Source organism: Xyrauchen texanus, chromosome 25, assembly GCF_025860055.1.
Source record: "Xyrauchen texanus isolate HMW12.3.18 chromosome 25, RBS_HiC_50CHRs, whole genome shotgun sequence".
In the NCBI taxonomy this organism is placed as follows: Eukaryota; Metazoa; Chordata; class Actinopteri; order Cypriniformes; family Catostomidae; genus Xyrauchen; species Xyrauchen texanus.
In genome coordinates, this window is record NC_068300.1 from 30,947,662 (window position 1) to 30,960,718 (window position 13,057).

The 13,057-nt window shown below is 35.2% G+C and overlaps 1 protein-coding gene across 1 annotated transcript in view; it reads left to right on the top strand.

Moving 5' to 3' along the window:
- The first annotated feature begins 1,181 nt into the window (after nucleotides 1-1,181).
- The window catches only part of chl1a (cell adhesion molecule L1-like a), a 55,943-nt gene continuing 44,067 nt past the window's right edge, over nucleotides 1,182-13,057 (top strand). Inside the window, 5 exon segments of the mRNA XM_052091307.1 lie at nucleotides 1,182-1,287; nucleotides 9,964-10,149; nucleotides 11,855-11,943; nucleotides 11,945-11,964; nucleotides 12,164-12,354. Of these exon segments, the coding sequence (XP_051947267.1) occupies nucleotides 10,068-10,149; nucleotides 11,855-11,943; nucleotides 11,945-11,964; nucleotides 12,164-12,354 (382 nt within the window). The 5' untranslated portion in view covers nucleotides 1,182-1,287; nucleotides 9,964-10,067.

Consider the following 13,057-nt stretch of genomic DNA (forward strand, 5'->3'; position numbering starts at 1 on the left):
TCACTCCGTTTTTCACATCTCTAAATTAAAACCGTTTTTTCATTCCATTCTGTCTACGAACACACTCCTACTCCTACATCTATCTAGCTATCTGTCTGTCTGTCTGTCTGTCAATGGTATCTGTCTTTCAGTGGTATCTATCTGTCTGTCTGTCTGTCTGTCTGTCTGTAATAATAGTCAGAAAGAGCCAATGTATCATTAATCATACCTTCATTGTATATTGTGCAGGCAATGTTACAGTTGTGTGTAATGTTTGCATTTACTGTACACCCTATATGCAAAGTATACACTCTGTATGGAAGGTATAGTGTTTTGTGAGGTTTGTGACCATTGTGTTCACTCTGCATGTTTTGTGTGTATAGTTCACCATCCAGGACCATGTTATTGCCTTATGTGTGTTCAGCTGTGTAGAGAGCTAAAGTGAGTGTTTCCTTCACTTTGTTGAGATGGCTATGTTTGTACTTCTACATGCCATATGGTGGTAGTAAACATTAAGCACAACAGGTGGGTGATTCAGGCCACAGACATTATACCTAGTATTAGTACTAATAAGACTACTACTAATAATAATAAACCTAGACTACTCATTAAAAGCATAAAAACTGTGATTGCTAAAACATGCTTTCAACAAATAAGCATTTTGAAAAGGACAGTGATATCTACTCGCATCTGCCAAACCTATAAGAAGGCATTAGGAATTAAGACATTAGACTTTATTGTACTAAGAGGATTTTCACTGTTGACATGCACACTGCACGGACTATCACCAATCAAAGCAGTTTCCTATTGCTCATTAAACTATCCATGCCATTCCTGTTTCACTGATTTAATATAATATAGGAGCATAAAAATGATTAAAAATATGTTTTACCGAATCAGGATTATTCACGGCCAAATAAATCTGCTGCAATGGTTTTTTTTTAAATCTGGCAACTGGAGTGTTTTAAGGTCAAAGTTGTGTTGTAGTGAGTTGTGTAGCCAAGAATTCAAACACTTCCCAGCCCTTTCTTTAATGGTCTGTGTATAGCTTTGCGGATCAGGCTTTGTTTGAATCATTGTTAAAGGTTTAGTGAGCCTCCTAGAGTGGTGAGAGGCTTTGAAGACATATGTCTCCTCACAGAATCTCCTTTAGCACTTTGGTGGACTGCCAGAACATGTTTTAGGTGTGTGTGAGTGTGCGAAAGAATTTGTGGAGCGTGCTGAGATGCTCAGTCTGAATGCTGTTTAATACTATCAGTGCTTCCCTAGGAATTATATGTGTTAGTGTATCCTTGCAGATGTGTTGAAGTAAGTACAGAGTTTTCTTGTTTTGTTTGCTGGACTGTTTGATAAAGTGTGCAGTTTTATAGTGACAGTGTATCAAATGGGAAAGGTGCAACTGTAAACCTCAGCATTTTAGTCTGAAGTTAGTTGGTATCTCTCTGTACTCAGCCTCAGAGATTTGTGTATGAAACATGCAGTTTCTCATACTCAGATTAACAGTTACTATGACTTGCAGTGCATGTTATTTAAATAAGTTGTTTATTCTAAATAATCCTGTAAATGATTGCAGTACAATTTGAAGCACAAGTATTCAGTTCAGCTGCTATGCCTGTTGCAGAATATAACTTAAAGTTCTATGGAATGGTGGATTTATGTGTGTGTATATGTGAGTTTTATTCTTGCTTGCATGTTTGTGAATGAGGTTAGAGGTTTATTCCATGTTGTCTTAAGAAGGACTAGTCACCTGTTAGGGTCTGCAGATTTCATTAGACTCGCTCTCTTTAAGCCCGAGATCCACCACAAAAATGTATGCGATTGACTAGCTACAGCATTAATATCCAATTATATCCACATTTTCTGCCTGTAGGGAACCAGGATAATTTGATATATAAATTACGGAAATAGGTAAATATAAATGAATAAATAAATCAAAGTATATTATATTTATTTAAGTATATTATACTGTAAATATTCAGTGAGGTCTAAAAGTAAAGAAAACCACTAGTAAAATGGACCATACATTTAGCAAATATGTAAAATGTTCTAATTTATGTATTTTTTATTACAAATTATATTATCATTATAATTCATAATAATAATTATATCAATTTGATAATTATCAAATTATAAAAATTTTAGTAAAAAATTTAATTTGAAAATTTACATATCAGAATTTTGTATTTAGTATGTCCTCCTTTTGCTTTAATGACTGCATGCACTCAGGCTGGCATGAACACATGCAAAACCCGATGATCCATGTTATCCAGCATGATTTAAGATTGTTCAAAGAGCATCTTGGGTTTTTCAATGGAAGCAAGAAATGTGACCCTTTCTACAAAGGAGTTAACGTAATCAGTCACAAATGCGCTTACATTTGGTTAGTGACCTAGAAATTAGGGATGCTCCGATCGATCGTCCACTGATCGGTATCAGCCGATGTTCACATCCTATGACTTCAGAGGTGAGTAGAGCAGCCAAAAACTGTACTCAAATAAAAGTACAATTACTTCAATAAAATATTACTCAAGTAGAAGTAAAAGTACTACTGTAATCTAAATAATTACTTGAGTAAGAATAAGTATCCAATTAAAAGAGTACTCAAGTAATGAGTACCTCGTTACTTTCTCAAATGACATAATAGATGTTCACTCCCCTTTTTTCCATTACATAATACATATTTAACATGTATTACAGAATTATTATTATTATTATTAATGGAATTCATGTTTTTCCAAACCCATATGATTTTCTTTTTTCCATGCAGCAGGAAATATGAGGAGATATTAGAAAGAATGTTTGCCATTCAGTAAATTATGGCTCAGCTATCACTTTAAAGAGATAGTTTACCCAAAAATGGAAATTCTCTGGACTTCCTTTCGTCTGCAGAACACAAATTCAGATTTTTTAAAGAATATTTTAGCTCTGTAGGCCAACATTTTGATGATCCAAAAACCACATAAAGGCAGTATAAAAGTAATCCATAATACTCCAGTGGTTTTATCCATGTCTTCAGAAGAGATATGATAGGTATGTGTGAGAAACAGATCAATATTTGTCATTTTTTGCTAGAAAGCAGGGGGTGATATGCAGAGAAGAATGTGAATCATCAAAAACACAAGAAGAAAAATGTGAAAGTGATCTGTTTAATCTGTTTCTTATCCACAAATATCACATCACTTCTGAAGATACTGATTTAACCACTAGAGTCTTATGGATTACTTTTATGCTGACTTATGTTTGTTTGTTTCGATTTAAATTGTTGACACCCATTCACTTGCATTGTATGGACCTACAGAGCTGAGAAATTCTTCTAAAAAATCTTAATTTAATTTCAGCAAATGAAGAAAGTCATACACATCAGGAGTAGCATAAGGGTGAAAAAATAATGAGAATTGTAATTTTTGGGTGAACTTGTCAGATCTGGATGAATTTGTAGATGAAGAGAGGTTTGGAAACATTTCTAGTAATTATTACAGTGAAATCATGAAAATGTCCCACAAGGACATTATATATAATGCTGAAATATAAACCAAAGCAAGATCATACTTTATTAATGCTTTCTTTCGCTATTTTATAGATTTTAAAGTCCTGAGTGGATTCTTATTTCAGTGGATTCTTATTTCAGTTTTTGTGTCATACGTTTTTAGATTATTAGTTCTGTACAGCAGTACCACCGCTCTCTAAATGCAGAGAATGCAGTCTAGTGCGTAGAGCACCAGCTCCGGTCGTGGAACACTCACTGTGTCTGAAACGGCCCCTATCCACTATATAGTGAACTATTTCGAGTGTCTGCTATTTTGTAGGAGTGTCTGAATTCTGAGTGAGCTATTCGTTCCCTACTTTTGTTCACTTTTTCTTACCCACAATGCACTCTAATTTCAAGTGTACATTTGATGTACACTTGATGACGGTTAATTTCCCACAATCCACCATGGGGAAGACGTACGAGCTGGGAGTTTTATTTCATGCTGAATGTAATAAATTACTTTTTGACAAATCATTACTTGATTAATATAACATAATAACATATATAGAGACAAAACATACAGATACATTTTAAAATGTACTCTTTATTTGATAAAATGTGTTTACTGTTTATATTAACAAACAGTATATATTAAAAATGACAAACAGAATGAAAATTTATTGTGTTAATATATTATTTAATAATAATAACAAGTAAAGTATTTTAATGTTTCTTTTGTGACATTGTTTCTCTCATAAAAACTGATGTCATAAGAGCCCAGTTACATTATCACCCTGGAAATGACCACGTTAACATTGGAGCCAAAACTTACCTCAGCGTGCTGCCTTAAGTTGGAGCTGTGATTTTCATCTTGAAATGTCAGCTTGTCTTGGTGTTAAATGAAGGCATTGCATGACGAATCTATTCTTTTTTCACTGTGCGGAGCAAAGAAAGAGTTTCACTTTGAAGAGTTTGATGCTGCTGCATTGATTCTCAGTGGCTCAGCACACAGCTCTGTGAACTTGCGCTCTCGTAAATGTCCCATTCAATAATCTCTCAATAAATTACACATTAATTCAAATTAAACCCAGTTTAATAATGGCAGTAATGCCACCCATTGTAAAGAAGTAAAAGTAAAACAATTTCATTAGAAATGTACATGAGTGAGAGTAAAAAGTACCCACATTAAAACCTACTCTTTTCCCCAATAGTTACTCAAGTAAATGTAACATAGTGTAGATGTAGGTAGAGATGGCAGGGACATGTCCCGACCAACTTTCAGAAAATCGGAAATGTCACGACCAATATTTAGACAAGTTTGCCGCTTACAGAATACTATTTCAAAGAAAAGCTAGTTTATTGCATATGGTATTGCCCCTCCATATCATGCAGCCACTGGTCAGTTCTAAACCAAATCAATCTCGATAATATTTAATATGTTGAGGCAAAGAAATAGGAAATGAGACATGTTACAATAAGAAATAATGTTATTCTGCCTATATTACCAGACTGACTTTCTCACATTTTCTAAAGACCAACATTTCGAATATTAGCCTGATAATATGCCCGTACTAATGTTCAAACCAAACCTATGCCCTTGGTCACGAGAGAGCGCATGTTACCCTCATTAATGTTTAAGCAGAAACAAGTGAAAAATCAACCATTAATACAATCATCCATCTAAATGTAATGGCAAGGAATTTATAAATATAATAATTATTTATACAATAATAAGGTACCATAATATAATGTATTAAATATAATACAAAAATAAAATAGAAATATAATAATTATAAAGGAATAATAATAATAATTATATGAAAAAATGACAACGAATCAATAACCAAAATTGTCAGATTAAGTTTAGTTGCACCTATTGGTTATGAGTTTGTCTTCAGTTTGACACAAAGCTTAATTTCTTTAATATAGAGAATTGCCTATACTTGATTTAAAGTCTTTTTAAAAATATATATATTTTTTAAGAAGTCTTTTAAATATTTAAAACTGTTTTTGTCAGCAAAAATTAGGCAAAGTGATATTACTGGCAAGAGGAAAATTCAATTAATATTGACAGTGTGTTGAAAACTTGCATATAGCCAGTTATGACCGAGATCCTTATAAAATGTGAAATGATCGGAATCGGTATCGGCTGTTAAACTCCTGATTGAAGCATCCCTACCAGAAATGATGGAAAAGCATACATATTTCTTATGAATTTTATTTAGGAACGTATCTTTTTCTTCTTCTTTTTCAGTATCCCAAATAATTCAAGTGTATTGTTCATATTCTCTTATAAATTGTAATGAAATATAATTTGACGATTTTTGCCAATCCTCTCTAATTTTAACATGGTTTTAAAATATTATTATAATCTCTTTTGGCTTGTACGACTGTATTTTGCACACAACACCCTAAAGAGATGTTTTCCCTTTTGCTAATTGCCAGCAGTTCAGGGCATCACTGTTGTGAGTGCGTTTAGCATGCTGATCTCTTGAGCCTTTCCAGGTGTTTAAATCACTGAAGCATGGCTCTCAGAGACAGGGACATACTTAATCATCCTGCTTCCAAATTATGAGCCAGTGGCAAGAGAGTGAGAATCCATCACCTCTGGCCACTCCTAAATAAGGAGAGTTAATATGAGGTAGATGGTGGAAATTTGCAGAGGCGGGCTTTACTCCATGCAGCTCATGAGTGTGAGCAATTATGTGTGTAAAAAGCCTCTGGCGTGAACGCACTTAAGGTTCATCAGCCTTCGCAGAGACGTGAATGCAAACAGTGCGCACAGATTCAGCGAGATAAACAGTGTGGGATTCTTATCCCAGCTGATCTATCTGTCATTTCAGCCTTGTGACCTCTGAGTTACCAGATTTAGCTTGTGTTGAAAAGGTTATATATTTCGGTTCACATTAACTCCACAGTTCAGGAATCACATTTTCCTTGTTCTTTTAGGATTAAAAACGTTTACTGCACTTTGAAAACCTACTGTAACTTTAGCATGATCACATGGGAAATCAATGTTTTCAAAAGCATTCTTCCACATTACTTCTAAGCGACAACCTCCATAAGTCATTTTTGCATCAGTTCAATCATGATCACCTTTCTCTTGAATGCAAATTAATCTGGACGATTACAATTTAAAGAGATTAATAACTGCAGTTTGTGACAAGGAGGAGGGCGTGGCCAAGCCATGATGATGCACGCCGGCTGAATCAGCGGCAGAGTGAGATAAAGGGGAGCTGGAGGTGCCAGTTAGTGTGTCTGTAACCCCCAAATGTATCTCCCCACCCCTTAAGCCTGTCTTAAAGAGAAGTTTTGTAGTACAAAAACAATTTAATTGTTAAACTATTTAATTCTATGCAACCTAAGTATTTTTTTTTATATACTGACAATAAGCCAAAGGTATATGAGGTGTCAATTTTGAATAAATAAAAGGAGAAAAGAACATTAGGCCAGTCTGTTGGGTCAGTTGGCAGGACACTTGCTGGCTACACGTTACTGTGGTCTGCACTTGTGCCTGCTTTAGCTAGCTGTACATAACATGCTTCTCGTTGGTGCTGCTGGTCTTACTGATGAACTTTAGAATTGTCCCTGAACGTCAGATAATAAAACATTTTGATGCTTCATTTGAAATGGCCTAACACAGTAACTGGGCAAAGTAGTGGTATCAGCTAGTTTACAGACTAGTAATTTAAAAGTTTTATCAAATAATTAAACAATAAAACAATGAACAAAATTACATGAATGAAGACTGAAAGACGGATAACATAAATATAAAAAAGGGAGTAAGACAAATAAACAATGAAATCATTGATATACATTTTTGATTGACAGCTAAGTGCTAGCCAAAAATAGCACTCTAGTGCCAGCTAGCTTTTTGAAAAATTATTATAGTTGAATGCTTTTACGATCACAAAATTTACCAGAAAATATGAAAAATATTTTTTCTCAAGAAATCTGATGTAAACATATTATCATATTTCACTAAATGTGCACACTGTGGACTGACTAAAAGTTATAATGGTGCGCTCATATACAACACAAAGAGAATTTTCACCTCGCATTGCTCGTGCGAATTTGACCGCTAGATTATAAATTTGTGTTTAAACTCACGTTCACGCGAGTAACGTGAGCCCGCGAGTATTCCCCCTTCTCTTCCGGAAAAGGACAGGAGGAGGGGCTTCTATGACTTGGTTCGTAGTAAAGTACAACCAATAGCTGGAATCAAGTAGACGCGCATATTTTCAGAATTTACCAGGTAGTCCAACTTCCTCGCTCACTTTCCTTTCCTATCTATTTTCGTCTGGTCTCTGTACATGTATGACGTTGTGTCATACAGTTCCGGGTGCCCACACAACGCTACAACAATTTTTTCATCCATTTTACCAGATTTCTTCTGCTATTACGTCAGTAAGTCAGTGACATTTTAAACTTAGCTGTGTGAACTCCTGACACAAATTAAGAAATTACTTTCGATGTGGTATTTCTAATATAGTATGGTCTAATAAAGAAGTTAGAGAACTGGAGTATGAGCTTTCTTATGATAATATATGTATTAAATTATAATTTTAAATGTGATAAGAGCACATCCCTCTTGTTTGATCATCTCATAGATATACATTTAAATGCCTCATAAGCGGCTGTTCCTTTGGGCCACTATAGTAAGCTGTCTGTCATATTATGTATTATATATATGAAAGCAGTTGGCCATGCCTCTACAACAGTCTTTGACAGTTTATTTTCACAAGATTTAGTTTTCCATTTACATAAAATAATTAAAAATACTGTAGATAATAAAAATGACTCAAAACAGAAATTTAACGATTTTAAAGCTCTTATTAATATTACTAATTATCAGAGAAGCCAATTATTGTGATTGGTGTGAGTTCTATCCAGCCAAAATGTTGACTGTTCCAAGAAAGCGAAAGCATTGACGTGTCCGGAGCAGTCTAATGGGGTGGATTGCTAATTTCCTGGAACGTTTTCTTGTTTTTCATCTTTTGATGTGTAGTAACCATAGCCATGCCTTCTACATTACACATCTCATTTTACCTGGCACATGTCTGAAACTAGATAATTAATTTTAATTAAAAAAAAATATTATATATATATATATATATATATATATATATATATATATATATATATATATATATATATATATACACCGATCAGCCACAGCATTAAAACCACCTACCTAATATTGCATAGGTCCCCCTCATGCCGCCAAAACAACGGCAATCTGCATCTCAGAATAACATTCAGCAGTTATAGAAATACTCAAACCAGCCCATCTGGCACCAACAATCATCCATGCGATTATCTAATCAGCCAATCATGTGGCAGCAGTGCATAAAATCATGCTGATACAGGTCAGAAACTTCAATTAATCTTCACATCAACCATCAGAATGGGGAAAAATTTTGATCTCTGTGATTTGGACTGTGGCATGATTGTTGGTGCCAGATGGGCTGGTTTGAGTATTTCTGTAACTGCTGATCTCAGAATGGTGCCAAAAACAAAAAACATCCAGTGTGCGGCAGAAATGCCTTGTTGTTGAGAGAGGTTAACAGAGAATGGCCGGACTGGTTCGAACTGACAAAGCCTACAGTTACTCTGATAACCGCTCTGTACAATTGTAGTGAGAAGAATATCATGTCAGAATGTTAATCTGAGATCCAGGTTGGTGATGTTTTGGTGGCACGATGGGGACCTAAACAATATTAGGCAGGTTTTTTTAATGTTGTGGCTGATCGATATATATATATATATATGTAGTATACTGTATACTGTATATATCTTATTTTCATCCTACCTCCAAATACAGCCTCCGAAGGCAGCATTTTCTAGATTTCAGATGCAGCCGTCCTGTTTGCATGGCAACAAATACCAGCACTTGGCTGCTTATAATGTTTTCAACAGCATGGGGGCCCCCTGATGGATCAGGGGCCCTATGAAACTTGCGTATATTGCATATAGAGAGGACCTGCACTGATTCTAAACAACAGAAAACTAACGAAACAAATAAAATGTGGGAAAATGATGCATAGTTCCTGCCGCTCTGCATATCCTTCCGAAGGATCCCAACAGTAGAAACAAGTGTATGATGTTTATTTTTAATCCGTTTAATTTTTGTGGTCAAAGAGAGGAAAAACAATTTCATAAAAAAAATAATTTTACTAAAACTTGAGTGGACCTCAGGGGAAACATATTTTAAAAATTTATGATATGACCCCTTTAAACACGCCCATCAGCCTGGAAGAGTCATGCTTGCACATTCCAAAGATAGTTTTTGGCAGTACCTGAATGTTACGGCAGGTCAATGATTTGCATGAATATGCTTCTGCCTCAGGTGAAAATGTTTTAAAAGCATCTCACCTGCTATAAATCAAAAATGTTGTAAAACATGTAAGACAACAGAGAACAACTCCTCAAACCCCCCTCTCAGTTTTGCTGTAAAGGGATTTATTATAATGTTTTCCCTGTTTTTACTTTTGTACTCTTGTATGTCCCTTTAGATCTTTGCCTTTGAGGGGTCAGTGAGCATCTCTAGATAAGACACCAGGTTAAGTCACAGCATCTCCTGCACTCTTCCAAGCGGGGTCCTCATCTGCTGGCTGGGATGAGGGGTCCCAGGGGCCTATGTGTCTGGCTCCTGTTGGCCATCTTCTCCACTGCCTTTGCTCTTTATTTCCCTCCTCATGGTAAGTACCCTGGCACTTAGATTTCTCTCAGATGTTTTTCTTATCAGTGCAACATTAGACAACAACTAGCACTATTCTAGCTAATTTACATCTATAAGTTCTTCAGAACTCACCTTTATATGTTATTAGGGTGAATCTCAGTGTTGGGTAAATTACTCTGAAAATAGTAATCCATTACATATTACTGATTACTTATTAAAATTGTAATCAGATTACTTTAATTAAATTGTAAAAGTATTCACGTTACTAATTTATTTACTTTTACTAAAGTTGCTTTCTAAAACAAATTGGACAGAAATGGGTTGCACTTCATTTTGCAGTACTGTTCTACAATTACGTCCTATACAATTACAGCTATAGTAATTACTAGGTACTGACCCTACACCTAACCCTAATCAGTTATCTAATATTACTCAGTACTTTCATGGGTAAGTACACTGTAAGTATACTGAAAGTGCACATACTGTAAAATAAATTTCAATCCAGAAATGTCTATATTTCTTCCTTGTTCATTTTCCATTCAGCTGTCAAAGAAACACAAACAGACATACTTATGAACATAATTTATGTTTTGATTGTATTATAAATAAATATTTTTTTGTAAAAATATATATTTTACAAATACTATATGTGTAACCTAAGTAATGTATTGTAAGTAATTAAAGGGGTCATGAAATAGAGAATTAGCTTTTCCTTGATAATTTGACATATAAGAGGTAACAGCACTATAAAAACATAATGTAAATTTCAGAACTCAAAACTTCCTCCCCAATCTAAAAAGAGAATTTATAGTTGCCAGCCTCCTGAAACATCTCGTTTTGAAATCTGTCTGTTCGTGACGTTGCGAAACATTGCTCATTTGTATTTCGACATCCCACAACATACTTCTTCACACCCTTGGACACGCCCACTGGCGCGCAGTTCAAGTCAAGAGAGCAGGCCTTGTGTGACACCAAAGGAGACACATCTGGAATATTTTTAATAATTTTTGTATATAAACATGAACTACACAGACTCTTTGACCACTATCATGTATCTCGACACTTTTAAAAGATGCAGTTTGAAGTTGCAACGCTGAAAGTTAGAAGCAATTGTCTCTCATTCAGATGCCGCCTCTTGCTATTGTCATCAAAAATACATCATGGACACGTTCTTTCACACAACTGTGCTATTTTTAATTGCTGGTGTATGTAAACATAGGACGTCTTTGATGATGGACATCTTTGACAATGGACGATTGACGTCTTTGACGTTTCGGCGTGTTTCCGGGAATGTGCACCTCAGTGCGCCTACAGTAACGTCATTTCACCGTGTTTCGGGCTATGTATGTGCGTTTTTCCGGATCATATCAGCATGGATTGCTTGTGAATGAATCATATCAGTGGTCGTTTACGTTGAAGTTTTAAGGATATGCTTAGGAAAAAATACAAGCGTTTCAGACAGAAGGCCAAAAATAGGGTGGAAAGTGCTAAAATATTATTAAATTGTAACTGTTTTGGTGCAAAAAATACTTTTATAACATTATTAGTTTCTTATTTCTTTCTTTTGATTTTGGGGTAAACATATAACCTGTTCTTGACAGGTTTCATGAGATTCATTAGTTACTGTGCATTAAACTCCTCCAGAAAGAGGATTTTCATGTTTAGCACAAACTACCATATTTACCATGTTGCTGCTCTTTTATCTTGTGACATGTTTCCTGTAGTGGAGCAGCTGCCGACCATCACCGGTCAGACCTCAGGCTCTATAATTGCCTTGCTGTATGATGAGAGCTTCCTCTTTAAGTGTGAAGCTGAAAGGCAATCCAAGACCTACGTGAGTTAGATCTCCTGCATTTATAAAAGTAAAACATTTCCTGTCTCTAACTTTGGTCTGACATTTAAAGGGATAGTACACCATTTACTTACTTTCATCTTGTTTGATTGTTAGTAATCAACTCATGTGTATGTCTAATAAGTTTAATGAAAGTGTTATGTTGCTGAAAGTTGCATGTTGTGTGCTTTGGATTGAACAGGTACCATTGGACTAAGGACGGAATGGATTTTGACCCACATAAAGACCCTCGACTCACAACAGATGAGAGCAGTGGGTCTTTTGTGATACCTAAAAGTAAAGATAAAGTGAAATACCAGGGAAAGTACAGATGTTATGCCTCAAACACGCTTGGAACTGCAATATCAGAGGAAGCAGAATTTATTGTGCCTAGTAAGTCATTTTTCATAAATATCCCCTCTCAGACAACATCATGAAACTAATACAGTAGAGCTCAAAGAAACTCTGGAATCTAGAATTTCTAAAGATATCTTCCTTGAAGAATTAATTTGCATATTCTATGTGTTCTCCCTCAAGCACATACCACATGATGGTTATTACTTGTTTTTAATATCCATAACTTTTCCCATGTCACATCTTTACCTTTGCTCAAGTCACTGCATGACTGTTTTAGAAAGATTCAGTTCAAGACACTCGTTACACAGCTCCCATTGGCCTAGCCCTGCACTATATTCAATCCCATATCAAACGATTCATCCCACCCTGGCTGATGCAATCAGCTACTTTTGGTCGACTACCTACTCCATTCTTTCCGTACAAAAGGACACCAGTTTATGCAACCCCATTAGAAAGAAAAATCACAATGGAGATCTCTCAATTGTTTCAACTGGACACTTTTTACTTTAACCAATCTCTCAAATAATTCTTCTGAAAAAAAAAAAAAGATCCAAGTAATCTCACATGTATACTTGAATATAGTTTGTTGTAAGTTTTATTTTGTTTGACATATAAAGATTAAAATATCCACTTGTTAAATGTATTTATTTATATATTTAATTAGCCAGCAGTGTGTCTGGGCATTTGCTTGTTGTATGCTTGGTGGTCTGATGACAACTTAAATGTAATTTGCCTTGTG